The sequence below is a fragment of the Montipora capricornis genome, chromosome 8 (assembly GCF_036669925.1).
Source record: "Montipora capricornis isolate CH-2021 chromosome 8, ASM3666992v2, whole genome shotgun sequence".
NCBI lineage: Eukaryota > Metazoa > Cnidaria > Anthozoa > Scleractinia > Acroporidae > Montipora > Montipora capricornis.
The window spans coordinates 7,796,469-7,821,390 of NC_090890.1; the positions used below are offsets into that span (position 1 = coordinate 7,796,469).

The window sequence follows — 24,922 nt, forward strand, 5'->3', positions numbered from 1 at the left end:
AAGTGCAGATGGTTTGAGACGAAAATATGGCCGCTTCTGTGAAGAGTTCTGAAAGTGCGCGAATTACGCGTGGAATAAACAGACGCGGCGCTTTTAAACAGAAAAATGTGGTTGCAGTTAAGGACCACGAATTTATTGCTCGGTTCCTGAGGCAGCCTACTTTTTGCGGCCACTGCAAAGATTTCATTTGGCAAGTGCATGGAGCTGGTGTTTACATGTGTTGTTGTTGTAAATGTGTCTTGATGTTTTTGTTGAAAATATTTGAATCGCGTTTTGTTTCCTTGTGATGATATCGTTTATCTTTTGCTTGTGGCGTGATGTTTTTAGGGGTTTTGTTGGAACGCAGGGATATCAATGCCAAGGTATACGTGCGGTTGAATATGAATTTTGGGGATGCTTTCCTGGCTGTGAATAAGTCAACTGCATTGATATAGACTATCAATTGCTTCTTCTAATTATTTCTTGCAGTCTGCTCTTTCGTTGTCCACAAACGTTGCCATGAATTTGTATCGTTTGCTTGTCCGGGATCCGAAGCCGTTACTGGCGCTGAGGTACGCTTCCTTCGCTTGATCGCATGAATAGAAATGTTTGTTAATTTGTCGGATCTGAATTTTACGCACTCGAAGCATAAGTTGAAGTTTCCCGCCGAGCAATTAGAGCAGATTCTCAAATTCCTTTCAGGATTGAAAGAAGACTAAAGCTTATTTATCTTATTTTCAGTATCCAGAATCACCCCACAAATTTAGGATACACACCTACACGAGCCCCGCATTTTGTGATCATTGTGGGTCGCTTTTGTACGGACTCATACACCAAGGAATCCAGTGCGAAGGTAACAGTTTTAAACTTGTTCATCTTTAAAAAAATCTCATTGCCTTGTTTGCTTTTCGTTTTGTTTTTTCATTAATTTGAACTTAGGTAGATCAATGGACCAGCATATTCAGATCAGCGCAGATGATGGAATTAATTTCTCGTCTTTTGATGCTCCAGGTTGTCAAATGAACGCGCATAAAAGATGTGAAAAATTTATTCCAAAGCTTTGCGGGGCAGATCATACAGAGCGAAGAGGCAGAATTCATATTAAAGTATCCATCGAAGGAAAAGGCGATGAGCGAACTCTTAAAATTGATGGTATGATTATGAAATTGTTATCAATTGTACAATTGCGTGCATTGCTCGTTATGTTTCTGAAAGTGCCCACCACCAATTTTTGATCACAAGCGCAAAGTGTTTTGGACCGTGTGATGAATGATCAGGTAGCTAACGAGAAGAAATTTCGGCAAAAAGCGATATTACTCTTCGCGAATGATAAATTTATTTTTTCTTGTTTTACTAAGTATATAAACAATATTGAGATGTCCACATTTGCAAGTCGTATATTTCAGTCACCTGCTCGGCTAAAATTTTTTTCAGGTTTCCGCGATGTAGAACTTTTTCCCTTCTTTAAGCGAGTTGTTAATTAAGGGCCTTGAACAAAAAAAAAATAGTAATAATAACAGTAACAAATAAAACAAAATAATATAATGAATGAAAAAACTTCAAGTAAGGAAGTTTGTCACAGTACTCGGGATGTTATACCCCCGGGTTATACCGGCCTGAATTCACCTATTTGTAGTCGAGATACTTTAAATTGCAAGATCTGTAACTTCAAAAATAATTTCAAGATATCTTGGTATGTTACCTAAAATTATATCCATTTTTTATAATTTTGTAGTTAATCCGTACAGAAGTCATTATCGTTGTATAATGCATTATTATCCGACTGGTGTGTCATTCATTTTTCTTGCTTTTTAATAAAATAATTGTCGGAAAAATGTAAAACTTTCCACCAAACAGCCGTACATGAAAACGTCCAGAACATGTGGGGCAATGATCAGAATATTGTATTTTTTTGATAAACATTTTGCATAGGTAAATAAATATTTTGTTATTATTACATTTTCAAGGAGAATGAAATAGACCTCTAACTTTTCATTTTGCACTTCTTAGAATTATGAAAACTTATTTATTGCTTGTGGGTATCTGTGGCATATCTTTGAGAGCGCCATTTTCTTTGTTCTTAAATATGCCCAACTCCCCTATGTTTTGACTGTCCTGATATGCAATTCTCTTTGTAAAATATTCACACCAATCATAGAACTTAATTAAAATGTGATTTTGGCATGTTTTTCATCAAATTGCTTTTATTGCATGTAAAGACACCAGATGTTTTTAGTTTGGAAAAAATGGAGGGCTTATTTAAAAAACATTGGAAATAAACACTGGTAGATATAACGTCCTAAGGCTGTCAAGATGTTGGAGATAACTTTAAACTTCTCGTAGTTATGGTAATTTGGTAATTTGGTACAATAGGTGTACTGAGGAACAAGGCAGTGCATGCTGTGTTGAGTAAATTAGTTTATAGAATGTTTGCTCAGAAGGAAAAAGATTACAGCCCATGGAAGATGGTACACATAGAAGGCTATGTACCATTTTGCTAATTTTACTTGGAGAAGTTTGAGTTACGGGCCCTTTCGTCAACTTCAGCAACCACCTCGACATCCAATCAAAAACTTTGTCCCCTTTAACCCACTGACTCTAAGGAGTGAGGCTTAATTATTTTCCTCTGTCTAATGCCAGACGATTTTACTCTTCAGTGACGGGAGTAGTTCACAACTCAATGGGTTGACTCAAATTCTTGTGCACATAATATGATGTAAATTATGTGCACAGCCGAACACAAATTATGCACACGGTAGGGTGGCAAATTCTAGCAAGAAAATTTCAAGTCGTTAAGGGGAACCACTCGAAGCACTTGAAGTACTCATTCAACTCTTTTGAATGATGGTATGATGGAAGTCCGTCACTAGAAAGTAGATTCCATTTATTGATGCATGTTCGAGGATATAAACACCACTAATAATTTAAATTACGAATTTTTCACTTTCAGTTCATTGTTTTGTCTCACTATGAATGTGAATTTTAGTATATTGAGAGCATTATTCATTGCATCATGACTATTTTCAACTAAATCAGAATTTTTCAGGAATTTCTGTGTTGGCCCAAGAATTGAAGTGTGCTTTTTGGATTGTTCACGACAGACCTATTTTTACATAACATTTTATTATAATTTGGAGCTTTCTGGTGCAGTACAGTTTCATTTTCATTGCTTCTTTTGGTAGAATCAACCACACAAAATAAAAATATGATTATTTGATGTATGGAAAGTGGGCGACTCATACTCAACTTAGCCCACTTATTTCATTAAGTAATCTCTCACTGGATTCATTAGCAAATTTCAGTCGATTCATACCCATGTTCGCATGCATTTCCTTGTACTAGCTGTAATTAGTGTTCGAAACCAACCTATAGTATAAAAGGCAATTTTACTGTCACGCAAGTAAAATGTAGTTAATGGATCGTGACAATACTATCTGTAACCCTTTCATGGCGGCTCTGTTTTCAATGTAGCGTTTGTGCCGTCTAGTTGCCAAGGTCAGCAAACACTAAGGATTTATTGTATTTTTCCTTCGAACTTCGCAGCTTTGTTGTCTCTAGCAGGCTAGTACAATCCACGGCATCGGCGCTTTTTTCAAAGCTCTATTCACGGCTAAGAGTTGGCATGTGTAACACTAAGTTCTCTCGTAGTACAGCTCTTCCGACTGGCTATGCCAGCAGACATTTGTCTAGCTATAAAAGCATGTGAAAACTATTTAGAGATCACTTATGTTCTGTTGTTCAGAGCAGTTAGCTCTCTATATATTAGTGTGGTTACGATTTGATTTTCCCTCCCTCCCTCCCTTTGGAGTCGAGATTGGGCCTCGTTGTCTGTCAATAAACTCGCGACACTACTGTGTGGTGCGGTTAAGTCTGCGCAGCGACTTCCCCCAAGCTTGTTGGCTGCGTTGCCTTTTGAATATCGCCTGCTAACCGATACTCTTGTCCGATCCAGCACGTGCTGTTTTGCATTCAGCTCGTAGTGCCTTCAAAATGAATGTAAGCAATTCCAGTTGAAATGAAAAAGGATTTGTCCAAATCTAAATGTTGAAGATACTCACAAGCACAAATATGAAATAGACACTGGAAATTTTCGTTTTCCAAAGGCGGAAAGCTCTAAAAGGCATTTCTGTTTCTTCAAATAAACACGATTGTTCAACGGCTTAGTAACCTTGCGCAATACCTCGTGTTTGCGTGCAAGCATTGTCACTTGTGTTGCATTAAAATGCTGGTTGGTAATGATTGTTAAATTTCTTTATACAAACTTGGCTGATTTAAATGCTTTTGCAAACTTCGTATTGTTTGGTTTATGAGTTTTGTTTTGTTTGCCATGTGAGAAATTATAAGTCAAGGACCAATTAAATCTTGCACATTTTCGCATTGTTCGCAAGTTATTTTCAAAGATTGAGTCATGCTTCTGTGATGTTGTGCTTATCCTCTAAAGCCCTTTATCATTGAACAACGAAACAGGTTAGTTTGAGGTTTACATGTTCGATTTTCTGAGAACTTTTTCGAAACTCAAGGACAAAATGCCCGCATATACAACAACTGCTGAAACACAAAACTATTAAGCGCTTGAGACCCTGATTTTTTTGTGTATCCACATTTCCAGAAATCGAAGAATACAAGATTAGTGTCCCAGTAACATTTAAGAAATTGCTTTTTTTGCCATCAAAAATGGGGGGTCGACTTATACATGGGATCGACTTATACACGGGTAAATACGGTACTGGTTTTACCAGTACTTTCGAAGGTTTCAACCAGCCAAACTCAAGGAAAACTGTCGGGAAATGTTAACAAACTGTAGCCTTTGAATTAATATAATAAAGATGGACGATTGGGTTGTGAAAAGTTTTAAAGGTAAATTGTCCAGTAAAGTTCATATCTACCCAACACTCCAGGAAGAGATGACATTAATTTTTGTTTCAAATGCTCTTTTTTTTTTTTTGGGCAACTGCCCCCTTGCCCCTCTGCTAGCTACAGTCTTGAATATTCAGGTATGTCTACGAGGCTTTATGGTAAAATTTGAATATTGTTTTGTTTAGAAATTTCCCTTGGAATTGTGACACAAAGAAAACAGAACTGATTTGTGAAATAAATTTGACCATATAGCCTCATTGCCATGCCTTCAATTCAAGCTTTTACTGCTCTATTTGAGACTTAAGTCTTTCATCTGCAGCTCCCATTTAAAAGACTGGGCGTTGGTCATTAATTTTGCTGGCCTACATGTAAGTTATGATGAGGTATGATGAGGCCCTGATTTTCTTGGGTCTACGGTCCCACACTGTACCATAGGTGTGACATGGCATGTAAACACCTGTTCTGGAATTCCCTCTTGACCCTCTTCTTCAGTAATTTATTCCTGTGACTCATGAAGTCCTGTAACTTGCACTGAGCTGGAAAAGACCAATGGCTCCAATAAGATACCTAATCTTTCATTCTTTAATTATTATATTAGTGACTGGAGCTCTTTACCTGCAAATGTGATGTCCTCACCTAGTCTTCAGTCTTTAAAATCTTCATTGCTCAAACAATTACGCTCTCAAATTATGTAGTTACGGGTATCCTTACTAGTCCCAGTGTTTATTCATTTGTATGTCTGTGTGCGCATGTTGGCGTTGCACGCGCATGTGAGTGTGAGTGTGTGAGGAGGGTAGTCTAAGAAAGGGAATTGAGTAAATAACTAAGTTAATTAATTAATTAATTAATTAATTAACTAGTTTGTTGCCTTCTATACACACTGAAAGATTGTTTATACTGGTATGTTGTAACTGGCCTACTGCTGTAATTATCATGTCACAAATGTCCCAAAGTCATTGTTTTCCTTTGTGCAATGCAGTGCGTGAAGCCAAAAATCTGATTCCAATGGATCCTAATGGTTACTCTGATCCTTATGTCAAGATCAAGCTCATTCCAGACCCTGAAAACTCTAGCAAAAAGAAAACCAAGACGATAAGGAAAACACTGAATCCAGTTTTTAATGAATCTTTTGATTTGTAAGTATTGTACATGTAACAGACTGTTTATAGAAAGTAATTATTTGGACATTTTTACTCACGACTGTTATACCCATTACAGCCGCACGAAAACTCATTTTGATGCCAAATCTCCTTGTATTTTACAGTGGCATACCCCTAAAGGTAAAAGCCTTCATTGATCCAGATAGTACAAGTCATCTTGGTTGTAAATTAAAGAAATTTAGGGTAAAAGGATGACTGCAAGGAAATGCCCAATTCATGACCCTTACAACAGAAGACACCATGGTCATCCCATTAGGATTGAGATTAATCATTTCAACAGGGACAGTCGGAAAATAATGATGTTGATACCACAAATGCAAATAACTGGTACAACAGAGAAGACAGAATGTGTCACAGCATGCAATTTTAATTGTTCTCAGTTTGTTGTGCAAAGAAGCTGAAAATGCACAACCTTTGATTACTTCTGTTATGAGAGAGTTTCAATGTTCTGATTGACCATACCATGAATTTTCTGTGGATTACAAGAATGAACAAGTTAGGGATAATGGCTGGTGCAAACACAGAGGTACTTACCACTGGTGAGCATCAGGCTCTCGTGCGGTGGGTCGTGGGTTCAAAGTGAATATCCAGTCAAACCAATACTCAGGGTCTTAAAAAATAGCTGAACAGAAAGTGCTGACGTGAGAAGTTCATGGGAATGCTCTGTAAATGCTCAACAATGTTCCTTTGTGATGAGTCATATATTAAGGCAGTGCAATTTAAGGATGTTATTTTCTTTTGTTCTCTTGTTAGTCAAGTTACACAGGGTGACTGTGATCGTCGCTTGTCTGTTGAAGTTTGGGATTGGGACAGAACCACATCCAATGACTTCATGGGTTCCTTATCGTTTGGAATATCAGAACTTTGGAAACTGGGTCAAGAAGGCTGGTTCAAGCTGTTGTGCAAGGAAGAAGGAAGGTTTTACAACATTCCAATCATTGATGATGATGAAGGACAAGCTGTATCAGAACTGAGAAATAAATACAAGGTAGAAATATTCCCAAATGAGATAAGAGTCTACCTACTTGTGAATTTGCCAGTGCCCAAGTTCCCAAAAAAAAAAATTCTTAAAGTGCTACTATGATCAGAAAAATAATCACATCCTATTTTTCTTCAGGTTTTGTGTGTTTGCGTAACAGTACTTGACTGGCAAAATTTTGACCTTTGTTTTTATCCAAAAGCTGTTTACTTTGAGTGTAAGTTTTGGATTTTATGGTCTGGCATTATATGGTCTGCCATTACTCACGTTCAAAACTGACCGATTACACCCACAAGGTTGGATCTAGGGGAAATTGATGTCATTTACTCACAAGCTTAAAATTTTAACTTGTGTAAATGCAGCTTATATTATATGGAAATTCTAGTTTAAAAAGTGTTAAAGCCTGGAACTCCTGTGCTGCATATTAATTCACCCTTGTACACATGCATTGCATTCTTAAACCAGTGAGTCTTTGACGTCAATTTCTCCTTGATCCAGCTTTTTTAAGATTTTAAAGTTAATAATGGCGGACCATTAAATAGGAAAATTCCAGTTAACCCTTTGATGTCCAAACCGGCCTAAACCAGCCAGACTTAGTATTTTACTCTGTCTAATGCTCAGAGTATTTTACTCTGTCTAACGCCAGACGATTTTACTCGTCAATGGGGAACCCCTGGGAGTCAATGGGTTAATCATTTACTGAAAAACTGTGTCCCATTAAAATACAGTAGACAGGGGTCGTTTTGAAATCAAGGCTTAAACCTTGGGTGACTTAGTGTTTAGTTAGCGTAGTTTAGAAATCCAAAGAAAAAGAAGAATTGATTTTTTGGTCACAGTAGCACTTTAACAATAATATAGAACTTCGCTTTAGAGAGAGTTATTTTTGGGATACTGAAGGAGGAGTTTGGCACAGTGGTTAGTGTGCATGATTTGTGTGATTTGCATGTGGACAGTTTACATGTAGGTTTAAATCCTGCGCTAAGAACTATGAACTGCATTTATCTTTTGTGGAATTCAACTCCAACACACTTTGTAAATCAAGCCATGTAAATTCTTTAGATGTCAGTATACAACGTCAGTCCTGACTTCCATTGCCAGCCCACAGATGGAGCATTTGCAAGCTGAATTCTTGGTTTTCAATTAACTTGGTACATTTTCTTACATTTTATATTTTTGACACTACCTTGCATTTTTACAACAAATGCAGTGCTAGAAACCAGCGGTTGTCTGATCATTTCATAGACAACCAGAAGGTTTACCAGGCAACCATTTTTTTGTAAAAATAATAAAAAGATTGGTTGCCCACACAAAAAAAATAGACAACCAAGCCAAAAATAGAAAATAAAATACATATTCAAGTCACTTGTCAGTTTTCTATTGTCAATTATTATTCCTTTGTCGCAGCTGAGCATTTAATTTCTGTGTTTTGAATATCAGCTGTGTTTACAAATGGTTGACAGATAGGAAAATGCAAGAGACAATCACAAACATGCAGGCAATGCAGACTCCATTACTTAAACCCAGGCTTCCACAAAAAAATCACAGGTGCACACTAAAAACTATGGGATACTCAAGCTCCATCGCCATGTGATTGCATCTCAACATGCAGTTTATTGTAGGGGGTTTCCAAGTGGGCAACCAAGGCCTAACATCACGGCAACCAAATTCACGGGTTTGGTTGCCAGGCTTTTGAAACAGGGACAACCCGGAATTGTTTTTTTAATATCAAGCACTGCAAATGTTTTAGCCAGGAATAATGATTATCACAGTAGGATTTTATTGCCATTTGAACCTGGTGCAGTTGCCTTTGGGTAGCTCCCATGAATCACATAGAGTGCAGTGGTTGTGTATCTACTGGTCATTTAGCCAGAACTCAGGAGATCTTTTTTTAGGAGCACTTAGATTTTTCCTAGTATTCCCCAGTCACCATTGATAGATGTATTGACACCTCTTTCTCTATAACATGCAGTTTATGCAAGCACAACTAAAAGAAGAAGAAGACAGGCAGGAAAGAAACTACAGAGAAGCTCAGTCTTGTAATAACGATGACGGTGGATTAAGATACAGGCCAGAAGATTTTCATTTCCTTAAAGTTCTGGGAAAAGGAAGTTTTGGCAAGGTTTGAAGCTTCGTTAAGAAAAAAATTTTGGGCTCCACTATTTTAAGAAACTTGTCTTTCTTTCAGTGGAAACCAAGGCCAACATAACTCTAACAAAAAAGCTGAATGAAAATTCACAAGTTTCTTTACTACTAGTACTAGTACTAATACTAATACTTCACCTTAGCAAATTTAAGTCCTAAGCATTTTTCAAAGAAAGGTTACTGATAAATAATAAGCAAGCTTCCAAAACTACACGTAGTTCACTTTGGGCATCAGAATAAGGAGTCAAATGGTCATACAGTAGGTTAATGTCAGTGGGCATAACTCTTATCATTGTATATATTGATAGTTATTTCAATGAATTTTCTGCAATATAACTCTTCAGTATTGAGAATTTTGACTTTTCAAACACTTGATCTTACATGTACAAGTAGTTACAATTATTTAAAGTGCCACTATGACGAAAATCGCATCTTTGCTATCGAAGCCATTTTAAGACATAAATAAGTAGCCTGCATGAGAAGAAAAGTGCTCTTTACTATTTTCAAATAAATTATCTCTTTTTGTTCCAGAGATATTCAAGTTTTTAAAATATGCAAATTAGCCAAGTGATCACATCATACACCAAACCAAATTTGATCAAATATGGTGAAAAAGGATATCTCAGCCAATTTGCATCAGAAATGTTTGATTCTTTGCAGTAAGACTCTACTAAATGTGCTTCACAATTTGAGCTTAACAGTTTCATTACCATGGCAACATACTGGGTTCCAGACCTCTCCAATATTAAAGGCATTTCTGGCCACTTTTGGCGTTCTATTTTCATATTTGCAAATGGTGCCTCATATACATGATCCAACAAGCATATAGATATGTTAGCTTGAGTTTGTGGCCTTGTTTAACATTTTTCAAGCTGAAAACGACTTACATATTGAAATTAAGTGGGTGGAGACTGGAAAAGAGTGAGTTGCCATGGGAACAAAATGTTTTATAGCCGTAGGTGTGTTTTCTGTAGAACTATTAGCCTACCAAGTTTCAATGGTCTGCGCTACAAATTGGCGAAGATAGCTCTATTTATATACTTGATGTAATATTGGGTTGAGTGTATGACATCATCAGTCATCTCATTTGCATATTTTACACATTTTTCAAACTTAAATATCTCTGGAACTATTGCAGGTATTTGCAAATGGAAAATGGCATTTTCATTCTTTCATAGAATTCTTTGTGATACGCCTAAAAAATCAAGAGGTAAAAATTTGATCACTTTAAGCCAGAGTGTTTTTTCTTTTTTTGCGCATCATGTAGGTCATGTTGGCAGAACGCAAAGGCAGCGATGAAGTGTATGCCATTAAAGTACTGAAGAAGGATGTGATTGTTCAAGATGATGACATTGATTGTACCATGACAGAAAAGAGAGTTCTAGCATTGCGTGGCAAACCACCCTTTCTTACATCATTATTCTGCTGCTTCCAGTCTTACGTAAGTTGAATTCTTAATGTGTGGTTCCAGAAAATATCCATAACCCCACCACGGAAGACTTTTTGATTTGCACCCCCCCCTCCCCCCAGGATTTTCTGTTCCAGGGTGTCTGTGATTTTTGTACTTATAAAAAAGAAAGTGAATTAGTTACGTAAATGCGGTAGAATTTTATTACAACAGTGTAAACATTAAGGTTAACTTTTAATTAATAAAAATATAGTGCTTTGTTAAGCTCATTATCCAGCTAAAATTTTGCCTTTTTCGCCATCAACTTTGCAAATTATCTTTGTGTTGTTTTTATGTAAGATTATAAGCTTAAACATTTGGGTTGCACATTGACTGTTTCATGTTTTTGTGCAAACTTCAATGAGAACATTTCACTCGCTTAACAACTTTGCAAACGATAGTAAATAAAACAGAAACTTACAAGGTTCCTTTGTCTACACATTTTGTCAGTTTCTTCAGGTTGATTCTTATTATTTTAGGGACCACACATGTTAATGCGGTAGGTTTCGTGAATGTCGTCACAAAGGCAATTGTTTTACGAAGAATATTATTGATCCCAAAATAATCCATAAACTTAAGTGCGATTTAAGTGCAGTCTTAAAATTTGCTGACTCCCCAGCAGTCATTCTCACCGGTAAATGACACCCAGCCTCACTGTTGCTTGCCTTTGAGCCACGGATGGAATTCAGAAGGCGACTGTAATTGTTTTTGGCGCGATTTACTTCCTCCAATGAGTAGTGAAACCCCTGTTTTTGAATTTCCAGTTTGACGTAACGGACTAAACCTTGACAATCTTGTTTCCCAAGGCCGCGATCGTTTACTCAAAGAAGAGAAAACTTGACTCCCGGTTCCTGTCCGTGGTCTAAATGCCACCCACAAAAAAGAAATGTTGTTGCACGCAAGCTTTGAGATGGTGGGAACTTGCGTCTCATCGCATTTTGAGTGAGTTACTACCCCCAATAAAACGTGAATCCTATCAAAAATGTGTTTACTGCATGTGAGGGTGCTCTAGTGAACGGAAGTGTTGGTTGGACAAAAAAGAGACAAAGCTGGAAATCTGGAGATGAGACTCCAGTTGAGACCGCCATCTTAAATGTTTTGAATCCGTTCCAAATGAAAGACACATTGTTCTTAGCTTCTGGAGATTGTAGCGCTAGCTAGCTAACTCAAAGAAAAACAGAAACATTGAAGCTAATAATGTTAACTTTATCTTAAAACTGGCTTGTTCAAAACAATGAACGTAAGTATGTTTTTGTGCTTCAGATCAATCGTATGTTGCTTTCAATGTTTTGTACGTGGTTTGTGACCCTTAGAAAAGTAGTTTTCCACGAAACCCCCCTACCCTTCGGAAATTACTGCCCTTTAATCCCCCCTCTCCCTCAGAATTTCCAATGATCTTCTGTGGGGGGGGGGGGGGGGGGGGGTGGGGGGGGGGGTATGGAAATTTTCTGGAACCACATGATAATAATACATGTAATTACTATTACCGTGAATACCAGTAGATAAGCCACACTCTTAGATAAGCTACATCCAGAGTCTAGAAGCTGAAGATTTGGAAAAGAACATTCTGATGAATATTCACACTTGAGTTACTTTATTGTGTAAACATATTAGCTTAAAGTAAAGTCTGTGTCACCTTGGATCGATTGTTCAATTTGCAGTGTAAATAAGACTCAAATACACATTTTAATTCTCCAAATTGTAAATAAAGGGTATGTCAAGTAAGTCAACACGTTTGGAAACATTAGTGCTTTTCTTGGTGAACTTTCCCCTAGCATTATTTTAAAATAGCTTTCACTGAAAAAAATTAATATATTAACCGCTTAATAACCGAACACAAGGGCCATGCTGGGAAATATTGGCCTGAGGTTGTGGCAGTGCGAGGCCCGTACAAAAACAACCGAGGGCCAATATTCCCCAGTGCGGTCCGAAGCAAGTGAGATTAGTAAATATTTTATTGTATGGCATTGTTTCTTTGAGTGATTGGACACTTCTCCACTTGGTGAATGTTCATAATCTTCGTCTTCCATCAACTGACTTTAAATGATAACGTTTTACATTCCACTTCCTACAGTACATGTACTTTTGTGATGAAACAATTAAATTCTACTTTTTAAAAAAGTTTTTGTTTCACTCAATTTGAATTTCCCGGGAGAAAGAAAAAATACAGAAACGGGTCGTTTCCATGGTAATGGTCCATACTGTAAAATCCCGACCAAAAACCAGCCAATCAGGGTGCTCCGTGTAGTCTGAGAATTGCTTGCCATGTTAAGTCTGTAATGTTGACAGCTCCTTGTGAGCAAGTCTGTTTGTTTAATGTACTTTGCTTAATAACCAGGCAAAGCAAACCAAAATGGAGGTTCTAGATAATTATTTCTCCAGTGTTCATGGCTACCATGTGTACATGTAGGGACATTTGGAAGCAATCCATTGGTGACAAACTCACTTTGAAAGGGTGGTCAATAATGTCTTTGACAAATTTGGTGGTGATGGAAATTTACAGATTTCTGCAAAGATGTTCTGACTCGTAGATAAGCCACGCCCCCAATTTTGGGCAAAATTTTACAGTAAAAAGAAAGAGATGCGGCTTATCTGCCGATGATTATAAATGGTAGTTTATGCTAGGTTTTTATTTCATGAATGATTGATGATTGGATCCTTACTGTAGTTGGGCTCAGGCACTCTGTCCCTCTGAGCCCTATTGGTATGCATACATGTACATGTACTTAAGACTCTGCTTAAAGAGCCCATAATTATGAACAATCTTTTCTGACAATGCCAGTGAAATCAGGTCTTAGTGATTTATTTGGACAGTATAGAGATCACTTACAAGTAGTTACTTTCTCAATGTGAATGTCTAAAATTGATACTGACCTACCGTATTTATTCGGCTACAAGCCGAGCTCGGCTATAAGCAGAGACTCTAAACTTTTGGTTATCAGAACCAGTTAGAAAATTATGAAAAGGAAACCCAAAACATCTAGCTATAAGCCAAGATTGAATATTTCTTTTCGAAATGCACTGTTAAGTGAATAAACATACTGGCAAACTGGAGGACGAGTTTGAAACCAACAGCAAAGAAGATGATGAATGAAAACTTCATTCGTGAAGTCAACAAAACAAAACACCACTTGAATAAAAGTTTATGACCAACAGCAATGATTCTCGTATGCAAACTACCGGTAATTTGTGTTGTTGATAATTTCTTGGCTTATAGCTGAAAATAAGCATTCAATTGAAGCTCTTGCAGCATTAGAAAATTTTTTTTTGCAAAAATATTCGGCTACAAGCCGAACCCCCTATCTTGTTGAGATTTCACTAGTTTCCAGTTTAATTTGGTGCAAAAATTGATCGGCTTATAGGCAAATAAATATGGTATGTAAATTGTATGTCATTGTAAATAGCAATGATGTTTACTTAATAGTAATTGAGGTTGTGCTATTTTGTGTTTTGTTTGATGCAGGAACTAGAGTTGAAGCATTTCCATATTCCTTTTTCCTTTTTTTTTGTACGTGCTTCCACCTGCCAGGATTAGTTTCATTATTAATTTTGCAGGTGAAAGTTGGTAATAAAATGTTACTCAAGACCAGGCCCGGTTGTTCGAAACCCGATTAACTTAATCCAGGATTAGCGTAAACTTTTGTTTCAAGTTTTAAAATTTTGGTGAAAGTGTCTTTTGCTTATTTTTGTTTTTCAAGATTGAGTTCTTCTTGAATGTGTAAAGTTTTGCCGAATATCAGCGTTGAACAGCACTTGGGAGTAGAGAAATAAACTCCTTGGTTAATTTTTAATCTGGGATTAGCGTTAATCAGCTTTTGAACAACCGGGCCCAGGGAATTATTCTTCAATGGATCACGTCTCCATCTAGACTAGTTGAGTCGACAGCAGTGATTGGTCAGATTTTTTTCTGACAGAATGACGATGTTGCATCCCTTTAGGATCGCCTTTACTTTGTGATGGAATTTGTAAATGGTGGTGATCTGATGTTTCACATTCAGCAGCTTGGAAAATTCAAAGAACCACAGGCTGTGTAAGTTTTAAATGTTAATTTCAAATGTTGATATTATCAGTGCTCGAAATTAGTGGTTGTGAAAGTTTAACGGGGGACTAGTTTTTGGTAAAATGAAAAGGTTGGTTGCCCAAAGAAAAAACAATGGACAACCCAGCCAAAAATAGAAAATGTACAAGTATTACTTAAGCAGCACCGACTCACTCGTTGGTTTTCTGTTGTCAAAGTCTGATACTACACCCTGCGAGCAGAGGGCAAGAAGTAGAGGCTCTGCAGAAAACGTGTGAAGCCTTCTAAGTCACCGCAGCCCACGTTTCTGGGCTAGTAACTCCAGTCAAAATGGTTTAGGCAACAACGCATGTCATATTTTTGACAAGGCAAAGGTCAAAATCGAGGCATCAGTACAAAAATCAATATGGTTGCTTGTAGTGCTATCGAGACTTGGTTTGGGTTTGGAACTGTCTCCAAGCAAATTATGGCTTGTGCTGAAGGGCTCTGCCATCGGGTTGCTGATATTAGTGTGCAGTTAACAATAATTAATTTGCTGCAGTTGTGCATTTTCCCTTGTTTGGAATATTTGTTCCTTTTACAAAAAATGGTCAGATAGGAAAATTCACATGTGGCTGGTGATGGAATTGAAGACTGTTTTGAAGAGTGTTAAAACTGAAAACGAGATGTCCACAAAAAAACCACAGGTGTACACTTAGAACTATAGGATACTCAAACTCCAACGTCATGCGCTTGCATCTCAACACAGTGTGCATAATTGAAAGGGACACTGTCATGCGATGACGTGCTCTGTATTTCTCACACTCAGAGATTTAAACAGAGCATTAATTTTTTTGCTTTTTTTGTTTAAGTCTAGACTTACTGGTTTCCGAAAAGCAATAAAATGCTTATTTATCTATTATCGATGATTTTGAGTCCAATAAATAAAAGCGAACACAAATATCATGCCGTGTTTGTTCACTGTCAGCTGAATTCAGTGGTGTGACCCGAAACACTGTCAGCCGTACAAGGCTGCTCACACAGAAATATTATTTTCTCTGTGATGTACCAAACATATTATCAATGGTAACATGCCATTTCAAAGCTGAAAGAGATTGCATTTATTTCCAAGAGACGACTTTGAAGTCGAAAGATGGTAAGAAGAGAAAAAATTCAGCCGTGTTATACTCACCGCTTGCGGTTTTATAATTTGTGCAACAAATAAATGCAACCAGTGCAGTTCCGCTCATCTAAATGCAGGTTTTTTTTTTCAAAATATTCAAATACACATTTCACAGAGAAGATAGTAATCATTTTATCCAAAAAAGATGATGTGGTGGTCTCTGAAATTAAAGCAACTAGCTAAATGAGCAACGAAGATGGACTTCGATCCTTGTTACATGTAATAGTCAAAAGGGCTTCGATTACACCATGTGTCAAATTTCTCATGAATTCACACCTTAAAAAGTTTCTCTTCTTTGTAGATGCTGCATTGCTATTGCTTAAAATTTTGCCTGCGACAGCAGCTTCCACATTTTCTGCACCTTTTGAAAGTGTGAAAACATCAACCTGGCCCCAGCTGTTCAAACGGTGAATCATGCTATCCACCGGATAAATCCCTATCCAGTGGATAAGTCATAGCAAAACCAATTGCGCTATCCTGGCTGGATAGTGATTTATCCAGCGGATAGCGCTATCCATCGTTTGAACAACTGGGGCCTGATGTTTTCAAGTTTCGAGTAAAAAACCTGGTGCATGCGCAACTGTCACAGTGTCCCTTCAATTGTAGGGGGTTTCCCAATTAGCCAGTATCAAAAATACCATAATGCTCTTTATTTGTCACTCCAAAATTTTGCAAAAACATTGTTTCCAGTTTCTCTTGGAACCATTCTCTCATTCCATTCTGGAATAATGTGAAAAATATTTGTATAATAACCAGTTTCCTTTGTCTTTGTCCTCAAAACCTCTTTCAAGCTGAATTTTAATTATATTGTAAAAGGGCCTATGAGCAAATACAATTAAAAGTAAAATTGTTGCAAAGACAAGTAGACGAGTAATAACGGGGGAAAAATAAACGTCAAATAAAATCATCAGTAGCACAAAAATTATCACAAATAAAGGTATACACTGTCAGGTAATAACTTAAGAAAAATATAAGGTAACACCATGAAAGAAGAAGGAACACAGATGCAATTTACGGGTTTAGTCGCCCAGGTTTTGAGACAGGGACAACCTGGAATTTTTTTTAATTTTTTTAATTTCGAGCACTGGTTATTAATGAGATTTCAGGTTTATGTGTTGTAATCTCTTTGTAAAACAAGCAAGTCAAAGAACTTAACACTGATTTAATGGCAATCAGTTGTAGTGTGGGTCTCCTGTCATCCAGGTTTACAGAATTTAAATGAAGAATGGAGTGTCATAGGTTCACCGCTAGGTAAGGTAGCGGTTACATAGGGGCAGGTATCCCGATTTTTCTATCCATCCTACTATTTACCAAATTTCTTTCCCTTCTGTTTATTTGTCATCAGATTTTATAGTGCAGAAATTGTACTTGGGTTGCTATTTCTTCACAAAAGAGGAATTGTGTATAGGTAAGTGTACTTTTTCTTCTTCTTCCCTTGACTGGGAAATTAAATAACCAAGGCGTTGTACATGAATAAGTCCTCCTCCGCATCTTGGTTCTCCCTTCCCCTCCCCACAGTCAGATTGAATTCAAGCATCCTTCTCAAGAATCAATCTGGAAAACACCTTAAAGTGTACCGCTAAGCAACCTACATGTACATTTGAAATAACATCTTCGGCATACTTGTATCAACAACAAAATATTATTATTATGCTAGAAACATGTCGAATAATATTGTTTGTTTCTTAACCTCTGGGAATTAGCAGCAGAACTGATTGTTTTTTATCAAGGAAAATAATCTGACATGTGTGAAATAAACACAGATTTTTTGAGTGCAGTTCATCTGATCATATTAATATTTTCTCTTGCAGAGATTTAAAGCTAGATAATGTAATGTTGGATTGCGATGGTCACATCAAAATTGCTGACTTTGGAATGTGCAAGGAAAACATGTCAGATGAAAAAACAACAAGAACCTTCTGTGGAACTCCAGATTACATTGCTCCAGAGGTAGCACCAAATTACAAATCTCAGTGAAAGGACACCTAGGGGTGGGGAGATTACAAAGTTAACATACTTCCTTTTTGCTTTCTTCATTTTCTTTGGCCATTGTCCTTCACTTTGAACAATTTAGGGATTATGGAATTATTCCCTGGGAGGTTATTCACGTGTCTGCAGATAACTATGTTGAGGATAATGATGATATTAATGGTAATAATGTCAATAATGACAATTATGTTGCTGACAAAGCATGAAAAACTTAACAATGAGAGTTGCTGACTGTTCTCAAATGTGAGTTTAATTGTTTGCAAACCTTGAGTACCTGATTACCCTCACTGCAATAGCCAGCCAAGATGGCAAGCTGACAGCCAAAAATGAGAGCCATTGACAGTAATTATTAATGGCAGTAGGACTAAAGCCTCAAGGAAAGATGGTTTTCCATACTGTAGTTTTCATACCCAGTTTTGAAGTTATTTCTGACACTTTCCAGCAACACTTCTCCTCTCAGTTTATTGCTTTGGCTAGTGCCATTTGTGACCCCTGGTTTTTTCTTTTTCTTCTTTTTTTAGATTGTTGCCTATCAACCGTATAGCTTCTCTGTTGATTGGTGGGCTTTGGGTGTTCTTATTTACGAAATGTTAGCTGGACAGGTCAGTGCATGCCAATAATTATTAATCTCTTTTTCCACCACTTCCTTTATCATGTGCACAAGGGTACAACACAAAGGCGACTTTGAGACACCGGCACAGACCAGAAGTGAGCGTGTCGGCCAACAGTTGGAGAAGTACCTTGTGGAGAAAAGTAGAGAATCAACAAACTCGATACACATTTTCAAGACAGAATGTCCATGTTTGAAACCCAGGACACAATAGTGGAAAGCGAGTCCTTCCAGCACTGGACTAGTCTGGAGTTAACATAGCCCAAGTTTTTTTGAGTTGTGCTTGATGAAAGCGAGCACGAACTGGAACTGTTAGCCTCTTCCTCTGTACAGGACTGACCGTCATCTGCTTGACCAGCAAAAGTATCACATGATCACTAACTAGTGTGAATGAGACAATGATTTGATTTGTTTTCACTCAACAGCCACCTTTTGATGGTGATGATGAAGATGAGTTGTTTAACTCCATTTTGGAACACAGTGTGTCTTACTCAAGGTCGATATCAAAAGAAGCTGTACTTATCATCAAAGGAGTAAGCTTAAGCTTTTGCAAATTAAACTTGCTTGACTTAGTGTAGCAGGCTTATAACACTAAAGATCCTCCTAAATCTGCTACCAATATAATTATCATACGTATGCTCTAATTTTATTTCACAAATTGTTCAATTCCTTAAGTTTTTGGCACTTAAATTCTTTCTATTTCGCTTGAGGAAGGTGCAATGTCTAAGTGGGCCTGTATACATCACAATGTGATTCTGGATCCAGATATCTTATCTTGATAGTGCACTTCCTATGGACTGGAAAATCAAAATTGTATGCTTCTGTCGTACTGTTTGTTACAGTATGTGCAATTCCTTTGGGTGGCTGTGAGAAATCTCAGGTTGATGATCTTCAATCTTCAACCTTGAATTCCTTTCTGGTTCCAAACCATCACTTTATTACTCTCTTTCAACGGAATAATTATCGTGTTTCTGATGTGTGAATGACAAATGCATAATTAATTTAAGGTGGTTTTAGAATGCAATAGAGGTTATAGAGTGCAAGACTGAAGTTGCTATGGAAGCACAGCGATGGAATAATTTTGTTGAGTAACTTGCTCATGCTTTCGTGATTTATGGTCACGCATAATGTTTTGAAAGTTCTAAGGTGAGTTTAACTTCAGGAACTTTCAAAACATCACTCGCCCATAAATCCTTAATGCACTCTTGTTCTTACTATTTCCTATAAATAGTGCGTGAGATACATATTGCTTCCTTAATTTCATTTTAGTTCTTAACCAAGCACCCTGCCAAGCGACTTGGTTGTGGATGCAATGGAGAGCAGACTATCAAAGATCACGTCTTCTTTAGACACATCAACTGGTTGAAACTCATAAACAGGGAAGTTCAACCACCCTTCAAACCAAGAATTGTGAGTCCTGACTTCATCTTTTTTTGTTTTTGTTTTTGTTTACTCTCTTTGCTGAAACTACTGAACTATCCTGGGAAGAAAGGAAAGGCAAAAAAAAGGAGCACTAATTGGGGGCAATGTAAACTGAAATCAACAATAATTAATGCAAATCAAATCAAATGTTGGTTTTTTAGGAGAGGGGAAAACTGGATTACACGGAGAAAAACTTTGCGGTGTAGAGAACACAACCAACAAACTCAACCCACACATGACACACCAAGTCTGGGTATTGAACCCAGGCCATATTGGTGGGAGAAGGGGTAGTTTCTAAAGAAACTGTGGTGCTGCGTCGGTGGGGAAGTAGTATACAAAAATTTGGTTTATCAACGGAGTTGATAATGTAAATTGACCACCGTACAGAGATTCTAAAAGCTAAAAGCTTTTAGAAGCTTTTAGAAAGCTTTTAGAATCTCTGTACGGTGGTCAATTTACATTATCAACTCCGTTGATAAACCAGATTTTCATATTGGTGGGAGGCAAGCACTCTCACCACTGCGTCATCCCTGCACCCTGTTTGCCCAGTCTGAATTTTTTCTTTTCTTTTCTGAGGTACAAATTTAAAATTCAGCTTTAATTCACCTTAAAAAGTAGTAAGACCAGCAGTCATTTAGGCTCATTTTATGCATATGCATGGGTCTTTCATTCAGATGGTGCACTGGTAATGTGTGACATCATCTCAGGGAGGATACCATCCAAGGGCATAGGTCATTTCTGTAGTGGTAGTGGGACTGTCTCATCACTAATCTAGTTTCTCTCGTGAATCCCGTTGAGCACGAGGTTGTTTGAGCTGGATTATAAAACACTGTGTAGCAAATTTGGTTGGTTGGTTGGTGAGGGAATAACAGTGTAGTATCGCATGATTCTGAGTGCAATTTGGAATGAATAAGCAAGGGCATTTTTTTTCATAGATGAACAAAATTCAATTTGTATTCTTTGATGGAAATTACAAGACCTTAAATATGTGATCACTTGTTAATAATAAATTATACCGGTACATGAAAAAATTTCGAGATGAGGTTGCTCTTGAATTGCCACGACCTTCGTGTGCATTATTGTGTACCGAGTCATGAAATGCATGTCAAAACCGATTGCTTAATACACTTTCATAAAAATATAACAACCCTAGTAGCTTAAACTTCTAGAATCGAACTACCGCTGTGTTAGGTTCTCTGTTTTTGTTTGAGAACCTAAACTAGACCCATGCATATCTGGCAATCATGCGAAAATTGTGCCGTTGATTGGCCATCTTTGATCATTGATCAATCAGAATGTTTGGTTTGTTATGTTTTTCTGCACAGGATTACCTCTTTTCTGCAAAATGAAAACTGCATTTCTTTTAGCCAGTAGGAATAAATAAAGTTTTTCATGTATTAGATCATAGAAATTATTGTAATAATTACAATAATTTCTATGATGTAAACATCATTGTTTTGTCCAGATTGTTCCTCTCTAAATGTGTCGTTTATTTATTTATTTATTTGTTTTTTTTTCCTTCAGAAATCTAAACGTTCCTTCGACAATTTTGATCCTGAATTCACGGACGAAGCTGCTCGTTTAACACCCTGCGACAAATCCTTCATAGCGAATATCAATCAGAATGACTTTTACGGATTTTCATTTGTGAATCCAGAATTTTTAGTAAAGGAAAAGGGGGTCCCAAGCGAAGGCCGTGACATAAATGTCTGAGAAATTTAGTCTTAGCATGGAAACTACTAGCAAGTGAAATTTCTTATACAGTAATAATTATAATTATGCTGTTGCCACCAGTAATGTTGGTAGAATTATGCAGTAATTTGTGGTATTAGAATGAAGGCAGCAACATACACTGTAGATGTCAAAGTATTTTAGTTTTAGCTTGTAAACTATTAGCCTGGAGGATGTCGATTGAATGATGTTGCCTCGAAGAAACATTAAAATTTAATTTCTTATAGCAATTTGCACTGTTGCTCTAAAAGTTAAGTTATTTGCAGTAATGTTGTTAAAATTGTTAAATATTTAACAATTATCCAGCGAAATCGCGCAGAATATCGCCTGGTACTTAGCCGACCAGGCTAAAATCAGGCGATATTCTGCAAGATTGAGCAGGATAATAATTGTTTTATTATTCAACACATTGATGACAAAGCACAATTTCCTATGTTTATTGGGGAAAAAAGCTGGAAAAACTACCGTTTTTCTCCGCGACACACAAAATTACATATATCGCAGGATATACGTTGAGTACGCACAACAAATATTGAGCACGCTATGATCATGTTTGGACATTGTCACAATGTGTTGCATAATAATGTATGTTATTAGTGCATAGACAGCCACATAATTAAATGACCATAGTGGTCGCTTTAGCTCGTAAACAAGCTAGGGTGTGGATTAAATTGTGAACAAGGTAAACTATTTCTTACAGTCTTTTACTTACACCATGAGGTATGATATTTGAATTAATATCTATAGAGCTGTTAAATTTTTGTGTGGTATTGGAGTCCTGGGAGTTATGTATAAGCCTTGAAACAAGATTGAACATCGCAGTCTCTCGGTTTGTCATGGCAATTAAGTGGTTTCTTTGCAGTACATGTAGTTAAACCATTTCATTCAGGTTAGCGAATCACATATCAGATGCCATATTGGAAGAGTGGGGGATAGGTCTGGGCCGGGTGGCCAAAACAACAGGGTGGGGGTGGGAAACAGAGGGCAAGACACTTGTCCCAGATCTTCTGACTTTCCCCAGTCCAATATGGTGACCGAAATACAAATTAGCACCTGCAAGCAGGTGACATTCAGGTTCTCTGAGGTTACTTGCCTGAACTCTGTTGGCAGTTTTTTGTTGACCTTGTAATATTGGGTGGTTTTGAGGGCTGCATTTCCATGCTATGCTGTTTACTAGTGCCACGTGGACAAAAACAAGGTGACAGATCTTGTTAGATCTGAAACTGCCCCAATAATGGGCTTGCTAGTAAGTTCTTTTCAGGTGTTGTTTTGGTAGAATAGGCCTCTTAAAGAATGTCATTAACATGGGTATGTTTTTTTTTTTTGTAACACAGATGAGAATTCCCTTAGTAAACTGGTATTGTCACAGTTTTAAGACATCTTTTTAATGTTTATTTATGTTTGTATCTCGATACAAAGCTTGTAATTCACTATTTCAAATGTCTGAAAAAATCAGCTCATAGTGTTAGGCACAAGCCAAGTAGATTAGAGGTACAATGTAGTTGAAATTGTAATATAAAACCATAAATGCAAATGTCATGACGATAGGGTTAGATTAAGAATAAATTTTTTTCACATTGTGGTTAGTCCAACAGTTAAATTAAAAGAGCTGCTTAATTGAATTTGCCAGGGAGGGCAGTGGCTTTCAAGTTATGTTGTTTGTATTAATTAACAATAATTATTATTGATCACGAGATTGTGGTGCAGATACCCAAGTGTCCTTTCATTTCACAGATGGGTACCCTGTGGGACTCATATCTTTAAATGAAATAATGTGTTGAAAGTTTGAGAATATTGTGTTCATAGTTATGCATCAGTATGGTGATAAAACCAAAAATTTAGCTGAGTGCCCGTGTTAATACACAGTGGTGCCTTAATCAAGGTAATGAATAAATTGATTTCTAGTCAGTAATTCTGTATCAGACTTTAAGCCGAATATTGACACAATCACGAAGGATCAAAACAAAAAATGCATTTTTGCATTAGGAAGGACTGGTTAATATAATAATATCGCTGCAGTTGTTTCAGTAACTGTAAGTGTCTTTCACCACAGAATTGAGTCCTTGTGTGGTTGAAATCTTAAGTTGAAAAATTAATACTTATTTCGTTATTTTTGAAATATCCTATTATTGTCACAAAGATGATTAAACAAAGTCTTTTAATTCTCAGAATGAAGGGGCTTAGAAACACTTGTCCAACGAACCCAAAAACAGAGTCACATTGAAAAACTACATAATTATGCTTATTATGTTATTTTTGGCATCATCGCAACAAACATGATTAAATTTAATATTACATGTATTCTAGGATTGTATGGGCTAGAAGTTACCTAAATGTAATACTGTTAGGATATTATTAGTACTGCTTGTTATATAAAATTGTCATGAAAGAAAGAACTTTCTAAAGCTCTTCCTGCTCATGGAGCGCTCAAAACATCCTGCGGCATTGATTTTTCATTCATATAATTAGCAATTTTACTTTGCCCCTGATTGGTTGAGAGAGATTTCTAGCATCTTTGGAGCACTATTTCAAGCAAATTAGACCACTTGAGGAACTTAGGTCGAGTATACACCAATAATTCTGTAATCATACAAGTGTGTGAAATTCCACCTTGTCCTTGGTTGGAAATTTCATAATTTATTTCCAAGGTGTCGTGGAATTTTAGCAAATGGTCGTCAAAATTAAAGATCCAACCAAGTCAGAGATATTAAGTAAGTTTGTGTAGTATGATAGTGAAGTACAGTATCAGGCGTCCTATGTGTCATTCAAATACTTAAGTTGTAAATTTTCTTTTTTTCTTGCCAACGCGAGTAGCATGGAATTGTCTTTATTGTTAATGCAAAATGAGGCTATGTCTCTTAAAAGATTAAAAAATGACAAGACTCTAATGCTGTGTTCTGTGGTGTTTTTTTATAATTAAAAGTACTTAGTTCCATACCACCGCAAGCTGCAACTCTTTCAGTATTACGGTGTTATTATCCAACAAATAAGGCACTTAAGAGATAATGACAAATTGAGCACTTTAGTGCTCAATTTGTCATTATCTCTTAAGTTTAATATATGGCTGTTTTCGTCATGAGCGTCAGTCTATTAGCAAATAGGCAATAATGTCTCAATCAGGACTACTGATCTTTTAGAGCAGTGTTTCTCATGGCTGCCCTATCTTTGCTTGAAATGGCTTCTTGTATTGCAACACAGTTGTGTTTGAACTGGATCAGTTGCCACTGAAGAATGCTTGCGTTTTTTTGCTTGTCTTCGGCACATGTGATGCAATATTCTTCATAGGCGTTTGCCCCTTCTTTTACAGATGATCTCCATTTACTGTCTCATCCCAGTTTTCCTCTCTCTCGGAGTACTCTTTGAGAGTTTCTTTGCACTTGTCTTTGAAAATGCAGCTTTGGTTGTCCACTTCCCCTTCACCCATCA

The 24,922-nt window shown here is 37.0% G+C and overlaps 1 protein-coding gene across 2 annotated transcripts in view; it reads left to right on the forward strand.

The window, feature by feature from the left end:
- Nucleotides 1-24,384, forward strand: part of LOC138014453 (protein kinase C alpha type-like) — a 24,398-nt gene extending 14 nt beyond the window's left edge. Inside the window, exons 1-17 of one of the 2 annotated variants that reach the window (XR_011125314.1) lie at nt 1-190; nt 328-362; nt 469-551; nt 721-832; nt 991-1,131; nt 5,816-5,972; nt 6,750-6,984; nt 8,945-9,094; nt 10,385-10,558; nt 14,503-14,594; nt 17,090-17,152; nt 17,556-17,694; nt 18,255-18,335; nt 18,769-18,876; nt 19,613-19,753; nt 21,290-21,801; nt 21,854-24,384. The exon at nt 1-190 is cut by the window's left edge and continues 14 nt beyond it. Coding sequence is in view for 1 of the 2 variants with exons in the window: in XM_068861527.1 (XP_068717628.1) it covers nt 27-190; nt 328-362; nt 469-551; nt 721-832; nt 991-1,131; nt 5,816-5,972; nt 6,750-6,984; nt 8,945-9,094; nt 10,385-10,558; nt 14,503-14,594; nt 17,090-17,152; nt 17,556-17,694; nt 18,255-18,335; nt 18,769-18,876; nt 19,613-19,753; nt 21,290-21,478 (2,064 nt within the window). In the remaining variant the exon portion in view is untranslated. Of the gene's footprint in view, nt 191-327; nt 363-468; nt 552-720; nt 833-990; nt 1,132-5,815; nt 5,973-6,749; nt 6,985-8,944; nt 9,095-10,384; nt 10,559-14,502; nt 14,595-17,089; nt 17,153-17,555; nt 17,695-18,254; nt 18,336-18,768; nt 18,877-19,612; nt 19,754-21,289 lie in introns of both variants that reach the window. The other variant, XM_068861527.1, reaches the window with a different exon arrangement.
- The last annotated feature ends 538 nt before the right edge of the window (nt 24,385-24,922 follow it).